We start from the raw sequence: 17285 nt of genomic DNA, 5'->3' as shown, positions 1-17285 counted from the left end.
TCTTTTTCGCAAATTGGTATCTGCTGAGGCAGCACATGCGCCCTCCACGTGCTCATCCTGTTAGCCAATAGTATAAAGAGGTGGAGCTGCCCTGACCCTTCCTCAGTTTGTTCTCACTGCCCAGGGGCAATAGTTGGAACCTGTGTGCCTACTCGCTCAATCTATCTTTTCTTCTCTTACAAAAACTTTATAAAACTTAGTAAATAGTTAGATTAGTTGTTTTAGTGTTAGTTTGGATAGCAGTACTCACTTTTTATAATTTTTTGTTTTGATTGTTGGACTTGTACTTAGCACCATTGATCTTTGATACCGAGACATACCTAAGTCCCTGGGCTTTATGCACTGTTCTGGTTGTAATAAGTCTGTGCCAGTCAATTACCTTCACTTCCATTGTTTGAAGTGTTTGGGTGAGGGCACATTTGAGATAGGTGTCCAATTTGCAGGGGATTCAAGACTAGGACCAAAAAATTTAGAGAGGTGAGCCTTCATCATATATGGATGGAAGCTACCTTGTGGCCTCCCTTGGACCTAGTTGCACAGTGTGCAGACCCATGGGCTCTGCTCCATGATGGAGCATGTCTGTGAACATTGCTGTTTCCCCATATCTGAGGGATTCAGAAAGGAGGCATCATTCTTCCTTCACAGTACTGTACAAGAGAGAGAAAAACCAGATGATCCACTTGCTTTGAAGTCAAAGAGATTTTCCTTGTCAACAAGCCTTGATCCCCAGTGGGTCCTTCCATGAGTAAGTCATGTACAGGAGTAAGGGGCCCAACTCTAGCTAGGCACTGCCCAGTACCACATACTTCCTTGGCTGCTCAGATAGAGTAGTTCTTTCCAGCACTGTCCTCAGTACCGTTGAGACTTTGCCAGGGCTGTCTATGACATCATCACTCCAGCATGTGGCATATGGCGCTCTTGATACCAATGCTGGAAGCATATGCAGCAGCCATGGGTGGCAGGTTTGTAGAAATTTTGGTGGTGCCCAGAACCCACCCCTGCCCAAACTCCACCCTCCCCAAAACGCTCTCCCCCACCTGCCCAAGGTTCTGGGAGGGAGTTTGGGTGGAGGAGGAGGTCTGGGGTGCAGGAGGGGTACAGGATGCGGGCTCTGGGAGTTTGGGGATGGGATGGGGTATGGAGGGAGGGGGTGCAGGCTCTGGGAGGGAGTTTGGGGGAGGGAAGGAGTGCAAGAATGGGGCTGGGTTTGGGGTAGGGCTGAGGATGAGAGGTTTGAGGTTTGGGAGGGGGCCCAGGGCTATGGCAGAGGCTTGGGGTGTGGGGTTAGGGCTATGGGATGGGGCTGGGGATGAGGGGTTCATGATGCAGGAGGAGGCTCAGGATTGGAGCAGATGGCTAGGTTGTGGGGGGATGAGGGCTCTGGCTGGGGACGAGGGGATTGGGGTGTGAGAGAGGGCCAGGGTAGGGGTGTAGGGGGTGAAGTCTCTGTCTGGGGCTGGAGATGAGGGGTTTGTGGTGTTGGAGGGGGCTCAGGGCTGGGGCAGAGAGTTGGGGTGTGGGGGGATCAGGGCTCTGGCTGGGACTAGGGATAAGCATTTGGGGTGCTGGAGGGGCTCAGGGCTTGGGCAGAGGGTTGCGGATGCGGTGGGGAGGTGAAAGCTCTGACTGGGAGTATGGGCTCTGGGGTGGGGCAGGGCTGGGGATGAGTTTGGGGTGCAGGGTGCTGCTCCAGGACAGGGGCCAGAGAGGAGGATTCCCCCCAGCCTTTTCCCTGCTGGCAGCTGCGAGCTCTGGGGGAGGAGCCCCCCCTTTCCAATCCCCCCAGCAGCACACTCACCCCCACCACTATTACTGCATGTGCTCTTAGGGCCCCTCTCAGGTCCGGGGGCGGGGGGAACCCGGACCCAAACATTGGTGAAGCTGGGCCCCTGGGCTCTGAATATTGGTGGTGCCCGGGCACCACGTGGATATATAACTCTCCACTCATGGCAGCAGCTGAAGACTTACTTTGCCTTTTAGTCCCAAACTCCCTGATTATACAGGAGGTTGAGTTATTCGTTCCAGCTACTTCTTCAAAAACTCCAGTACTGTCTACATCTTTGCTGCTGTACCACTTGACTCGGGCTTTGGTGCGGCAAATGTCAGTACCAACAATGAGCAAGACCTATGTGCAGCTGTAACCTAATTGTTTGGTACCCGCCCTGGATAAACCTCCGATGCTTCTCCCTGTACCCACCACATCTGATTACAGATCTCAATTGCCAATTCGTTCTACATAGCCTGGCATTGCACCTCCATAGCCCTCTGACTATTCCTACTCTTTTTTAGAGTCAGAGTTGGGTTCGTACACAACCCAGTACTGTTATAGGAGGACTCATAATTCACCATCCCTCTGGTGGAGATCTAGAGCTCGGTACCAACACTCTCTTGGGAGCAAGTTTAGAGACAAGGGCCCATGGGATATTTTTAACTGGGGTCCAGTACCTTATCAGTGGACGTTCTGGAACCCATGTGGGGCATGTCACCAGTTCCCATGCTTCCCTGGTACTTCGCTTGGCTAAGTTACCACTGAGAAACTCCGACTGAGTTCCAGAGCTCTTATGGCCAGATCCAGGCCTATCTGACTGAGCCTCATTGCACCCACCTGTTCAGGACATTCCTACAAAGCACCCCTGAATTCATCTTCATTCTCTCTAGAACAGGGTCAAACTGTTATTTTCAATTCAGGATGATTGTGAGACATACTGTAAAGGGGTGAGCTACCCTTATGCAACTGGTCATGGCCAAATGTGGCCTGTCTCCTCAGAGAATATCCTTCTGGATTACATCCTGTATCTTCTTATGCTGTGACACTGCTAAGGTTTCCTCCAACAGAGAGCTTCAGAACATTCTACAAGAACACAAACATTCTGGGTCAGGTGCCCATAAGAGATGTTTTCAGGGCTGTAACCTGGTCATTGGTACTTTCCCTAACAATGTGCTGTCTCCCAAGCCTCAAGAGATGATGCCAGATTTGGGAGAGCTGTCTTGCAGTCCTTGTCCAGGTAGATTCTGAAACCCTCCACCTTGTCAGACTGCTTGGGAGCCACCTGAAGTGGAATGGACATGTGCAGCACGTCTCACAGAACAACAGTTACAGCACAGGTTTTTTCTGTCTTCTCAGTCAATGCAAACAGAAGAGGTAATGACAAAAATTCAAACATAATGTGTAGGAAAGTTAGATCACCCTTCTGCTAGGTAACAAAACTCAAGTCTGCAAAGACTTATACACTGGGACCACTCCTGTACTTAAAGTTCAGTTTGTGACTGAGACTTTGTAGGATCAGAACCCTAGGTCAGGATACAAGTATAACTCCAGTCGTCCATATAATAAACCAGTTATCACATATACTGTACAAAATTCAGACCTAACACAGCTATAATGTGATGACCACCAAATGAAGACGCCCAATCCAGCCACCGCAAGGACAGAGTTTCGGAATAGTGGGAGGAGATTTGTTTTTACAAGGTGAAGGGGAAACAGCAGGGTCTAGAGTAATAATTTATTCCGATGTTTTACAGTAAAACGATCCCGCTGGTTAATTAGACGACCCTCCTGGCTTTGCTGTGCTCCACCCACGAACACCACTCTGGCTGCGCGCTGGGGAGCCCAGGCTAATAAAACCAAGCGGGGCCTCCCCAGGCTATTGGATGGACTCGCGGTCCTAGCCCACTGCGCCCCTCCCCTTCATCCAGCCGGGACTCGGGAGCTGAGGGGCGCTGGGTGCGCGTGGGCTGGGGAAAGCAGTGCACGAGCTACGGGCTCCCCGCGCTCCCGCTCCAGCCGCCGCTAAAGTTCAATCAAACTCTGCCGCGCCCCCTGCGGAGCCGCCCCCTCCCCCCGCCGGGTGGCTCTCCGCCGTGCGGCGGGAAGGGGCTCACTCTGCAGGCGCGCCGCTCCTGTCGCCTGTTCCCCGGCGGGGTGCGGGTGCTGCAGCGCTCCGCCCGCCACCCCCAGCCTCCTCTCAGCCCTCGCCCAGGTCCGGCCCGGCCGGCTGCGGCGGGACATGAGCCTCTCCTCGGCGCCGGCTCCTTTCGCCGTCACTTTCCTGCTGTTCCTGGCCGCGGGCCACTCGGTCCCCGGGAGACAGGTGAGTCCGTCCGCGCTGCGGGCAAGGCTGGGGCGGGGTGCGCGGGGATAGCGCGGGGGCTCTCGGCGCTCACACGCCCGCCCCCCGCCCCGGTATTCGGGGACCCAGCTCCTGAGGGAGTCGCTTACTTACAGTTTCTTCCCAGTTCCTCTTGTGGTCCCGGCCTCAGAGCGGCGACTTGCTGGGGGCATGTGGTGTGTCAATGGGAGCGGGCTGGTGGGGGGCTCTGCCTTCAGTCCGATCCCTTTGCTAAACTACCTGAGAGTACACAAGGAGTCAAGGGTCCTGCCCTGCATATGGCACCTGATCCCAGCCCAGGGCTGGCCCCAGACCAAATGGTGCCCCCCACTATTTGTTACACTTTTAAATACCTTTATTTGTATTGTATTTGTAGCCCATTTCATGGCTTTGATGCATGATTTTCATGCATGTTTGATCTCTGTCATATAAGATGATACATTTCCTTTTTGTCGCTAACAACAAAAACAGCACCCTGAGCCCAGTGCCCCCACACACAGCACCCCAGATGGTCGCCTGCCCCTAAATCCAACCCTGTCCCAGCTGCTTGGTGCCCCATGGCTCAGGAGAAGCCACAGCCAAGCTACTTCATTTCTTTCAGCTGTTGGATGGTAAGGAAACCTGACCCCTCTGCTTCTTAGCTCAGTTCTGTCTCATTCACCACCCCCTTGGTTTGTCCAGAGCTGCCTTTTAATCAAGTTTTGTACATTCTTCCTTGTGATTGTGTGCATTGGGATGTGCATGGGTTCTGCGTCCACAGACCTAAGCGTGGTGACTAGGGAATGACCTGGAGGAGGATGAGAAGGAATATTCTACTCTGTTATCCAATGGAGGAAAACTTTTAGCGGTCTCATGGAGCTTGTCTAGCAAATTGGAGTTGAAACAATTAAATTAATTGTAATTTGCACCTCTAGTTATTTTGGTGCTAGTCTCTGTATGGACACTCTTATTTCAGATTAAGAATGCCAGCCTTATTTCAGTGTAATTTAAGTAGGTAACAACATTGATTTAAGTTATATTTAGGATTGGAAAGATACAATTATCATCTATGGTGTTCTAGCCATGTTGGTCCCAGGATATTAGGACTAGTTTACGCTAGCACAGCAGCGCTTTAACTTGACTTATGTAGTTTTGACAGAGTGCTGGAAGAGAGCTCTCCTAGCGCTCTTAAAAAAATCAGCTCCATGAGGAGCATAGCTCCCAGCGCTGGTGCACTGTCTACACTGGTGCTTTACAGTGCTGAATCTTGCTGTGCTCAGGGTTGTTTTTTTTTTCACCCCTCCCCTGAGAAAGTTGTGGTGCTGTAAAGTGCCAATGTAGACAAGCCCTTAGAGAGACAAAGGTGGATGAGATAATATCTTTACTGGACCAACTTCTGTTCGTGAGAGAGACAAGCTTTCTAAATGCCCCAATAGCAAGTATGTAGGGTGAAACCAGACAATCACTATGGTCTTGAATGAACTCACACAGGAAATTAAGACAAAAACACCTTATCACCTGTGGCTGAACACTCTCTTCACAAAGTGATCACTGTACATCTGGCCTATCAGTGCTCATCCTCAAGGAAAATCTGCACAGCACTTTCAAAAGACAAACTGAATAGAGAGACTAGATTTATGGCTTATTACAACAATCTGTAACCCTCTAGAAATGCCTCCCAGTTGCTCCCCCCCACTTCTTTTCCTCCCTAGGACTGGAGGGGTATTAACAGACCATTTCACTTTGAATGGTGCCTTGTAATATGTGTTAGCCTAACTCAGAGCTTAAGTCATTATGTCTACACTACGGACCTTGCAACAGCTCAGCTGTGCCATTGTAAGGTCTCCTATGTAGCTGCTCTTTGCTGGCAGGAGAGAGCTCTGCTGCCAGCATAATTAAACCACCCTCAACGAGCGGTGTTAGCCATGTCAGCAGGACTGCCTCTCCTACCAACATAGTGTTGTCCACACACACCAGCACTTTTGTTGGTAAAATTTATGTTGGTCAGGGGATTTTTTTTCACATTTATGACAGACAAAAGTTTTGATGTAAAGTACTTGTGTAGACAAAGATTTAGGCTTGTCTACACTGAAGGGTTTGGAAAATGCAAGTAGGAAACTTTCCCTAATGGTGGCACTGGGCCTGTGATACTTCTTTTTCTTTTTTTAAAAAGTGTAGCCATTATGTTAGAGACCTGACAATTTGACCTGATGCAATGCTGTCTTCCTGAGTTTTCAGTCAAATTACTCTAGCTTGTCTTCTGGCATCAGAAAAGTGAAGTGAGTGAAGTTCTGTCTAGTTTTGCTGCTGATGTTTAGAATGCTATGTGCAGCTGTGAAAATGACAATCATGTTAATCTCTCTGTTCCGTGGAACAGCTCTGAATAGTAGTTGGGGCAGGCTCTGGAGCTAGGCACTGTGGTAGACACGATGTAGACAGGAGCTGCGATATGTGGAATCCTGAAAGTATGGATGAGGAATTAATAGGATGCATAATAAAATGAGGCAAGTGGTGGGACAAGAGAGCAGGAAATAGGGGGTGATGTTATTGAAGTGGTGGACAGAGTAGATTACTGCAGCATGTTGAAGGGATGACAGAGTGGGGAGGAGAGGCCAGGGAGAAGAAGGCTACAGTAATTCAGGTGACAGAATGAGGGCATGTTAGCAGTAGGAACATAAGGGATACAGTTAGTAAGAGGTTGTATGGGCGCAAGAGGACATGAAGAAGATGAGACTGTGAGCATTCATGATAAGGAAGAAAGCGGAGAAGAATAGAAGTAAGGAAGATGCTTTGGGATGGAAGATGTATGCATTTACCGCAGCTACTCAAACTAAATGTGGGGCTTTTCTTCAAAGCAGGAACTGAAAGCTCAGTGCAAAATAATTCTCTTGCCACCCCAGCGATTGGATTATCTTGTCCATTATTTAAGATCCCCCTAATGAAACACTGTATATAAACACAGAGTGTATTATGACTTTCATCTGTAATCTGTAGTAGCAACTGAACTTTAGTTTTCCTCTCTAATCCTCCTAATTTTGATACAGTACTTGGCTGCTGCCAGCATGTAGTACAGGATGAGGGAATTTAGTGCATAACTGCAATACTCTGAGAAATGGGAGAACCTGTAGTGCCGCAGGGCAAGACCGAGCTTGTGAGCAAGACAGAGATGTGTGACTCCTGCAGAAAGAGTCGTAACAAACTCTCATTTGTCTGGAAAGAAACAGGGTCAGTGTGGGAAATGAGGTATCACTGGTTTCCTCTTGGTTGCCCTTCAGTTTTTATCATAGTAATATTGTCTATCAAAACATGAATGTTAAAAACTTAAGCCCTATTGGGTTCCATCTGATCTGTCCTCAGGGCAATGCAGGATATTTCCTGTTGTACACTTCCTCATGCTGTGTCCAGTTCTAAATGTCCACAACCATGTGGCTTTCACTGTTTTCCTTGGCAGACTGTTCCACTTCCTAATATTTTCGTGCCATGAGTCTTTCCTGATTGATGTTCAGTGGAAGTGTTCCCTTTAACTCCATCCCATTACTCAATTATTTAATTTTGGTCGTCCCTAGAGACTGACTGAAAAGGGAGCCCATAGAGAGCTAGGCATTGTACAGACAGAATAGTAGGCAGTGCCAGTCCCAAAGAGCTTACAACTTAAATAGACAAGACAGACACAGGGTAAGGAGACTGCCACCATCACATTGCTCAATCATCACGGCAGTGCCATTGTTTATTTTTTAAACTCTTCTTGGTTGGGGTTTTGTTAGGAGGGGATCAGATAAATGGCAGGGTGAGAGGAAGGAGCAAGGGGGGTAGCATAGTGAAGAACAGAGAGGAAGCCTGTCCACTACCCTAAACACTTTCTCACCATCTTATTCTTGAGACCTGTTTGCTTTCTTTCTGTGGCATTGAATGTAGTGAAACAGAAAGGAGCTGGTACTGAGCTTCTGCTGCGAGTGGCCACTTTGCTATCACGTACAAACCTGCACCCTCTAAAGGTCATTGTGGTCTGAGCAGCTTTGTTTTGTTACAGATTCATAAAGTCACAAATAGTTTGTGTCCTGAGCCCTTCAAAGACCTGCTTCTCCCCCCAGATAAAACCAGATGAAGCCAATAGTCCTTTAGAGGGCTGTTGGCAGGGCATCTTCAGGGAAGTGTCTTTGACTCTGGCACACACTTGTAGATTCAGTAGAGCCCAGATTGGGGGGAGGGGACAGGGCAGGAGGGTTATACTGCAAAACCAGGCTTTTTTAGGGAGGGTCTTGGACCTGGACACTAGTTCCCATTTGTATGTATTCAACAGATGCTCTCGGTTCTGGGCAGGGCTAGATCAAAGAAATGAAGTGAGAATATTAAGTAAATGTCTTGGGGAAGCAGAAGGGGAAACTGTGGCACTAACAGTAATCCTTTTCATTGTCCTTTTCGGTCAGTGATTCTGCACTTCAACCCATCCTGGCATCTGTGTTTGTAACATTTAAATGTGTTGTTTGTAAACTCCTGGAGAGATGCAAGTAAACACAGTGTAGTTCAAGTGAAAGGTTACAGATCTTCTCTGCTCTTACTCCTGAGGCTCCTTATGCTGAAACAGGAAGGCATGCTGTGTTAGTAGTATCAAGCTCCACCTAGCCTTAGTAAGTCAAAACAGTGCACATGGTACCTGTTGTTCTGCAGCTCCTGGAATTTCTAAGCCTGATGTCTGGCTTGGAGGACAGAGCAGCAGCTGTTCAGCATCAGTATGGTTCCATGAAGTGACTGATAGCGGATGCAGAAATAGTTAGTGCTTGCCACTCATCACCCTAAAGACCACCTTTGAAACTAGGATCCAACAGCTTGCTAACCCAGTGAGCACCATCCATCTCAGCTTTAACTGCATCGTAGGTTTCTAGTAGCAGGTAGGTTTTATGAGCATCCTTTCTCTAAATCTTGACATCCCGTTGGCAGAGATGCAGCTTTTAATGAAGCTATTTAAAAGTTGCATTGGGATTTGATTTGGGCAACACTTGATGCAAAAATCCCAGTTGTGCACTTGCATTAGTTCTGTGTTCTGTCACATTCACATTTACCTTCCCTCCTTGAGAACTGGATGAGGGGTCTTCCCTTCTCTCTGGGGATAAGTAAACGTCTCTCATTGCAAGACACACTCCTTCCCACTGCTGGTTCCTGGATGGATGACCTAGTCAAAAACCAGTAACAGGGAGCTGGAGTACATGGGCTGGAGATAAGAGGGTTTCCAGGAGCAGGGACAAAGTGCAAGACTTGCTCCTGACGAGAGCCTTGACCAATCCTGTCTCCACCTTGGCCAGAAACACTTCAGTATCTATGCTAGCATTTTTCTTCAGCTCTCCCATTGCAGCCTCACTAGTGCTAGCAATAGTGAGAGTGCTAGTGTACACTGGTAACCAGTGCCTTAATTAGTGGGGACTGGTCTACAACAGTGCTTCCCTAGTTGCTACCACCAGTAGAGCTACATGCTGGCAGTGCAACAGTGGGGAAGTTTTGAAGAAAAAGGCTAGTGTGGACCAGGCAGGGTGGATAAAAATTAATGATTTTTTTAAAAGTATCTTTTTTAATTTTAAATTTCATTTTTTTTTAAAATACAAGTTTATTTTTTTTAAATCAACCTTCTGTAAAGGCCTACATTTACCCTAATCTATTAAAATCACTTAACTTAAATACAAAAATAATATTAACCAGTACGAGTTTCCTGCCAAGTAATAGAGTCAGACCACTGAACTGATGGAAGTCACTGACTAAGTAACTGGAACCAGCGTTTGTTGAAGTGCTAAACCATCGGTAGCGAATTACGCGGGTACAGGTTATATTTTGTTCATTTATGTTTATTCAGCTAGTTCTGTTCAATGGCTAGATCATTCACAATAAGAAACCAATTAAGAGTTGAAAAAGCAGGAAAACTTATCCTCTTTCAATCTATAAATAAAAACTAGGCCTGAGAGGATGAGGTATGCTAGATCTAAATCTTGAAGGGCACGGTGACCAGGAACAATCAGTTCAATTCACTAATGACAGATAATACTGCTTTTGTTTAATAAATCAATTTGTTTTAAATGCAAAATATGTTTTGATAAACATACTTTTTTCTTGTGTCCACATTTAAGGTAGTTTTAATTAATTTAAACAATTTTTTTTGTGAATATGTAATTGAATTTGAATATACAAATACAGCTTGATGGTTAAATTGTGATTTTTGTCTCATCTAGTAAATAAGAAATGCATCATTTACCATTTTCCAACACAATTAAAAAAAAGTAAAAATTAAGAATCTAAATAAATGTAAGCAAGGCTACATAATTGCCCAAATAATTGAATATGATAGTGTTTCCTCCTGGCTAGCAAAAAGAAGCTAAAGTTTAGTGTAAAGGCTATTTTAGTTATAAACCAATAGATTTTAATGGTTACCAACCAGAGAGAATCCGTCTTTCTTTAGGAAAATAACTGCAAGTACAGATACAAAATGCTATTAAAATCTATTATCTAATTAGTGTTTCAAGGTCTCTGATACTCTTTACTTTCATGTCCTGTTTCTTACCTATCTATATCTAAAGAGCCAGTTCCTGGTTGATGTTCCTCCTTGGAACTGGGCACTTTCTTGAGAGTTAAACATTCTTTCACATTAAAAATATTTTATATAACATTTTTAGTCAGTATTAATCTGATAGCACTGCTACTTACAAATGACAAATCCACAAGTGAGTTAATGCATGGCATCCTGAAAGAAGGTTAACTGAAACCTTTATGCTGAACCTTAATGTAGTCTGTGTCTCACATTTTATAGAAACTATATTTTAGTGATGTTTTGGAGACTTTATAAAAAAAATTACCAACGGTATCTTTGTGCCACAAAGCCAGGTGCTTAAGAACCACAAATTCAATTTGTGTAGGCCTCAAAGAGAAATTATAATTTACGTTTTAGAAATTTCTGAAATTGCCTGAAATAGTTTTTCTATTGTGACTTTTTAAAAAGAAACTCCTGATATCTTGGGGTCCTACAAGGATTAGAAGCAAGTGCAGTGTTTCCTGTGGGAGATCTCGGAATTGCTCCTTTCTGTTGCCATCTAGCTCCCATTTCTGGTCATAATGAGTAGCAAATTATTGTACTTTAAATCTGTCACAGGATCAGACCTGTATTTCCCATCCTGCTACTTGGATCTGTATGAGTGAAAGAAGTAGCAAGTGCTTTGTATGTAAATTGACAGGTTCTTAAAGCTGTTCAGAGTTGGACATGTTAGAAGTAGTCCTGTTTGAGATGAACTAGTGGGCAAAGTACAGGTTATAAATGTATGTTCTTCAAGGCTCTGCAATGGATTACATGGATATTGCCCTCATATATAGGAGGTATGTATTTGGGGGAAGGGATTCTTTCTGAATTGCTATGAGGAAATGGAGTTTTGATTGATGAAACCTCTTGCTCTGGGAAGAGACTGTGGTTTCAGCTGCCATACAGTTGGCTAAGCAAACTGAGTCTGAGTTACAGGACTTGTGTAGGGGTTGGTTACTGATGACTGATTAAGTTTTAAATGGTACTGTATCACATCCTGTTCCTGTGAGCCAGACTAGCTAAATGAAGCTTTAATTTGCTGTGTTGATGTTATGTCCTCCAAGTAGCTGGCTATTCAGTAGGAGCTGTTATCTCTGACATCACGGTATCTTTATTTGTTTATTGCTCAGGGCAGTCCTTGGAAAAGGGAATGTTTCCTTCTGCAATGTCCTAGGTTGCCAACTCAATGAATTAAAGTATTCCATCTCTTTGTGTTCAGTGTTTATAAACACATAATGGTTTAATAGAGACAGGGGTATGGAAACTTTATTAATAGGGTTGTCTCCATGCATGTTATCTTGAGGCAAAGTATTAGTTCCATTAGTCTTAGGCTTAATGCAAGTAACGTTACACAGTGGCAAATGCCTTGTTGCTAGGAAAAAAAAGGTAGGTGAGGTAATATCTTTTATTGGACCAAAATCTGGTGGACTAAAATCTGTTGAGAGAGACGCGCTTTGAAACTACACAGAGCTCTTCTTCATGCCTGGGAAAGGTACTAAGGGTATGTCTATACAGCAAAGAAAAATCCATGGCTGGCCAATGCCAGCCTACTCGGGCTTGTGGGGCTAGTCTTCAGGGCTATTTCATTGCTGTGTAGACTTGTGGGCTCCAAACTCTAGGACCCTGTGAGGTGGGAAGGTCCCAGAGATTGGGCTCCAGCCCAAGACCAGAAATCTACATAGCAATGAAACAGCCCTGCGATCCCAAGTTGGCTGGCGTGGGCCAGCTGCAGGTTTTTCTTTGCTATGTAGACACACCCTAAGAGTGTCACAGCTACATACAAGATTGAACAAATGGAATGTATGCTAACTACCTATACTAAACTAAGGGACCATTCAAGGTAAAGTGGCCTGTTAACACTCCAGTAGTTTAGGGCAAAAAGGGGTTAGTGGGTTATAGATTGTTGTAATAGGGACACTGGATTTTAAGACTGTGACTTTTAGCATCTAATGAAGTTATGAATTTATGTTCCCAGGCTTGTCCTTTGAAAGTGTTGTGCAGGTTTCCTTTGAGGATATGGACTTCTAGGTCAGATATAGAGTGATCACTTGATCAAAAGTGTTCACTCACAGGTGACACGGTGTTTTGGTTTTTTAAATCATTTTCCTATGTGATTCATTATTGCTAGGAAAACTAACCTAGTCAACAGCTAACAAAAACTGCATCTCGGAGACATCCAGCGTTACCTGTTAGTGAGTGTTGCTGAATTACAGAATCAGATAGAACAGAGTTAAATTCAGCAGCTTTCTCCTAACTCTGCTGCCCGAGGAATGGCCTAACCTCAAGACTTGCATTCCAGATGCTCTCTGCATATACCACTTGTAATGTCTTCAGGGACCACACAAGAACACACAAACTTTGCCCAGTCCAATATTGAAGGTGCTTCTTGCCACAAGCCAGAGGTCAATTTATTTTGCATGCAATGGAGTAGATTGCAGCTGCCCTCATTTTAAATACAAATTTGCAGCCTGAGATGGCTATTTATTGCCATTTGAGTACAGTCTTACTGCAATTGACCATTAATTGATTGATTGCTTCTAACTGATTGCCTGTTCGCTGTTCTTTGCTATGAATTGACTCCTATCTCCTTGTATTGATTACGTTTCATTGCTACTGTTTATCCCTCGCTCATACGTAATCTGCCTCATAGTTTTCCCACTTGTGTCTAGACCTCCCTGTTCTTTGCTGCCTCTCTACTGCCACACTCGCTTCCACGCACATCCCAAACTGATTTAGGCATTGCAATGTTGAGCTCTGTTAATGCAATTATATTGCTTTGCTACATAAGACATACAGAATGTGGCTTACAGCTGAGGATAGCGAAGTGCAGCTCAGCCAAGAGGAAGCTCATTTGCTGGAGCTGCTGCTGGCTGAGCCTCTGGTGTGGTAGTTGTGCCGGATGTGTCCCAGAAGGAGTTGGTCCACCTCATGAAGGACTCCACTGCAGAGTGAGCTTCGGTGCTTGATGCCTGGGTGTGAGCTGCCACACTGCAAAGCCATACCAGAGTTCCTGTCTTGTTGGTGCTGCACTTGCCTGTATATGTCACTGGGACTTCTAGGGGCATACCTTGTAGTTCTTAGTGCTGCAGTAAGCTGAACGGCTCTGATTCTTTCCCACAGAACTGTGGGAGAACTTGTCTGTATTCTGGGCATATGTTGGCTGGAGTGAGGAAATGTGGGAAGGGAATGGAGAACTGTCAGCACCGAGTGGTTTAGCCTGTGTCCACACTGCAAAGTGGGTGAGTGTCATTCAGGCTGGTATGTGGAACCTGGTCTCTAACCTGTTTCTCTAGCTGTGCTGGCTAGTCTGGGTTAAGAGGGATTTTTTTTGGATGTGGGGGGAAGGAAGGGGCAACACTTGAGTATGAGCCCAGGCTAACTCTGCACTGTAGACATACCCTAAAGGATGATAGTTGTCTGGAGTATCTGGCCTCCTGCTGGCAAAAATGCCCTATAAAATGAAATGCAATTGTCTGTTACATTATCTTTATGCTGACAACTGAAACATGCCAGAGTCAGGCACTGTGTGGTTTTGATTGCCTCATGCTGTTACGCCCAGGTAGCACAGCATCAGGTATTCTACTCATTCCTTGTGTTATTTCCAGTCTGGAAACTGAAGCTGCTTCTCTTACTATACCACATATTGCTTTATTTAATTTCAATCCAATTAGTTTAAATTCATCAAATTTTAAATGTATCCTGAGAATTGTACTGTTTGATGTCCTGAAAAACAAGATTTTAATTTATGCACATAACCCCCAACCCCTAATTTGGCTCATCAAACCCTCACAGTGAATGCTACTGTGTTCTGAGTGTAAATACCCTTGGACTCTGCAATGACCCTCTGACCAGGATCTAGGGGTGAGGGCACACTGAGGTAACTCAATTAGGGCAAACTGCAAAGAATGGGGCAGACAATCCCCAAAGCTAGTCGTTAGTCCAATACTTAGACCCACCCAGTTAGCCACAAAACAGCTTCTGTAATACCTTACTGGTTATACAGAAGCCAAAACACAGTTCCCTTAAAAGCAGTCTTTGGGCTCCCTCGCAGACAGCCAAGTCAAAGATGAAAGTTCTACCAATCCCAAAGGATCGGACACATTACCTCCCAATTTATTGAATATTCCAGATTTTACCAAATACCTCCTTACAGCCAATTCTTATTAATTACATTAAATTTTATTTAAAAAGAAGAGAGAGTATTGGTTAAAAGACCAGTATACATACAGACAAGAGTCCAGTTCTGAGATCAGTTTCATAGTAGAGATAGTGAGCTTTGTGGTTACAAAGAGTTCTTTCAGAATTAGTCCATAGGTTATAACCCAATGTTCATATCCAGGGTGATCCAGACGGGACTGGAGCTCTCAGTCTTATGACTCAAGCTTCCCCTGTATCAAACAGATCTGAGGTACAATGGATCAGGACCCAAGCGACTTTTATACAGTTCCAGGCCTTCTCCTGACAGCACAAAGTCCTTAGGCGAACAATAGACAATCATCTAGACTTTGAAGTAGACCTGTTTCCTAAGCATCATCGGTAATTAGCTACATGGATTAACATGAGGCAATTGCCTGTTTTCCACCATTTGCAGGTGATCTGCTGTATACTTCAAAGAGAAATCAATACAGTGATATCACTATATTTACAGTTAATTTAAATGTTAAGATCTCCTTTTAATCTCAGAATTAACAGAATACAGCATAAACAGGAACTGTTTGATTACACTGTCAATCTCTAATATATATATATTAACAAACACACACAAACTGTCTCTAAAGGCTGAATTTAGGTCATTTATCCTGCAGGATGCTTAACCCTTTCTGGCCATGTGTCACAGACACTGTTTGGGACAATTACAAAGTATTGTAGCATATACTTATAAAGAAGGAGATAGAAGTATGTAACCATAGACATTAAAGTACCTCCTGACCTTTTAGTCACTATAACTGGATGGACTAGGCCCAGAGGCCCCTTGCTGGAGGCCTCCGGATCAGTGGAGCTAAGTCCTCCAAGCAGCCTAGAGAGGGTTGCAGGCTAGCAGGAAACAGCCAATCAGAGGGTTGCAGGCTGGTATAAAAGAAGCTGCAGTGCAGACCAGAGTCAGTTCTTTGCTGGAGTCAGAGGAGTAGCTGGTGCTCCTGGCTGCCAAAGGAAAGTGCAGCGCCATGGACAGCTCAGCACTGGCAGGACGGGGGTGGGGGGGCGGAGTGAGAGAGAGCTCCTGGCTGACTGCTGGGCCTGATTATAGAATAGCACTGAGGGAAGGGTGGCAGCCCCAGCTTCTGCCCTCTGAGAGGAGAGGAAAGAATGTAATAGAGCATCCTAAGAGGCGGCTGCTAAAGCTCTTCCCAGACCTCCTGAGTAGGAAGATAGATGCAGACCTGTAACTCTTACAGATGGTTCAGTGAGAGAGGTGGGATAACCAAAGAAGCGGCTGCCTAGGGTTCCATCTAAGCGGCTCCTCAGTAACACTGGGGCCATCAAGACTGTTTGCTTGTAAGACCATTTGATTCTCTCTCCTGTTTTCAGCAGCTTCTATCGAACTGGTTTCACCCCTACCCCATCACTGCCCTCAACAGAGCAGATAGGGATTCCCTTTTGAGAGGAGGAGATGGTACAGAGAGTGAGGAAGGAAGCAGAGCATGACTGGAGGATTTGTGTGCATGCCAAGTCTCCATCTAATGCCCTAGTTCACTTAAGGCTAGGTCGCATGAGAACATCACTGGAACAGCAATCCTATAATGGCAAGAAACTTCAAAGGAGAGGCTCAAGATCCATCCTTGCTCTGCCTGAGCTTCCTGGTACAATGAGATCTGGAGAGTCATACACTGTTCCATGACCCTTGCCTAACCGGGCCAAAATTAACCATGTTTCAGCAATAGCTGTTTCCTCATGTTAGAGGGCATGTATTAGACACTTAAAACATACGCACACACTCAAGGTGACGTTATCACTTCTCCTCCCCTGGTTGGAAGAGGGAGTATGGTCGGTTTTTTGTTTTTCTCTCCAGCATTAAAAACAAGGGGAGGGATTGCAGGGAGAGAGAGGACCGAGAGAGTGTGTGCATATGAAAATGTAGAAATCCTGGTGCACTGAAGACAGGATAACACCTTTAGGGTGGTGGTGGTGGTGTGCACATTACGTGACTGTTCAGTGCTTAGCTACCAAGGCGACAGGTGCCTTAGAAACACCTGGTAGCTAGATCAAGGAAAGCAGAGGGCACTGGGCCCTCCTCTCGCTAAGTCAGGGCAAGAAAGAGCTCCTGGCTTGTTTTCTGACATTGCTCCCAACTGTGAAGTCAAACAATTAGTGAGTCAAAAAAACTCCAAATCCATCCTTGGGAAGCAGTTCTGAATATTTCACTATCCCATACAGCATTCATTGGCTCTTGTTTAGTGCAAACCCCTAAACAGGGAAACAACTAATTGCCAAGCACTGCTCCAAATGCAGTTTCCCCTTTCCCCCTTCCACTACTGCTATACAAGTACACAAATATAAAAAACCCTTTGTAGTTCAGAAGGAAAATCATCTACTGTTGTCTTCATCTCTCTTTTCCTGTTTTGCCCCTTGGCAGTGGATTTTGTTGCAGAGTTCCACATCTTCTCATGTGGTGGCTCTCTTTGCACTATAGTGTCTAGTTCAAT

General features: G+C 45.4%; 1 protein-coding gene across 1 annotated transcript in view; it reads left to right on the top strand.

The window, feature by feature from the left end:
* The first annotated feature begins 4007 nt into the window (after positions 1–4007).
* The window catches only part of GLP1R (glucagon like peptide 1 receptor), a 98523-nt gene continuing 85245 nt past the window's right edge, over positions 4008–17285 (top strand). The window contains exon 1 of the mRNA XM_050951584.1: positions 4008–4091. Within this exon, the coding sequence (XP_050807541.1) occupies positions 4008–4091 (84 nt within the window). The remainder of the gene's footprint in view (positions 4092–17285) is intronic.

This window comes from Gopherus flavomarginatus, chromosome 4 (genome assembly GCF_025201925.1).
Source record: "Gopherus flavomarginatus isolate rGopFla2 chromosome 4, rGopFla2.mat.asm, whole genome shotgun sequence".
In the NCBI taxonomy this organism is placed as follows: domain Eukaryota; kingdom Metazoa; phylum Chordata; order Testudines; family Testudinidae; genus Gopherus; species Gopherus flavomarginatus.
This window is presented reverse-complemented; position numbering and strand designations above follow the sequence as displayed.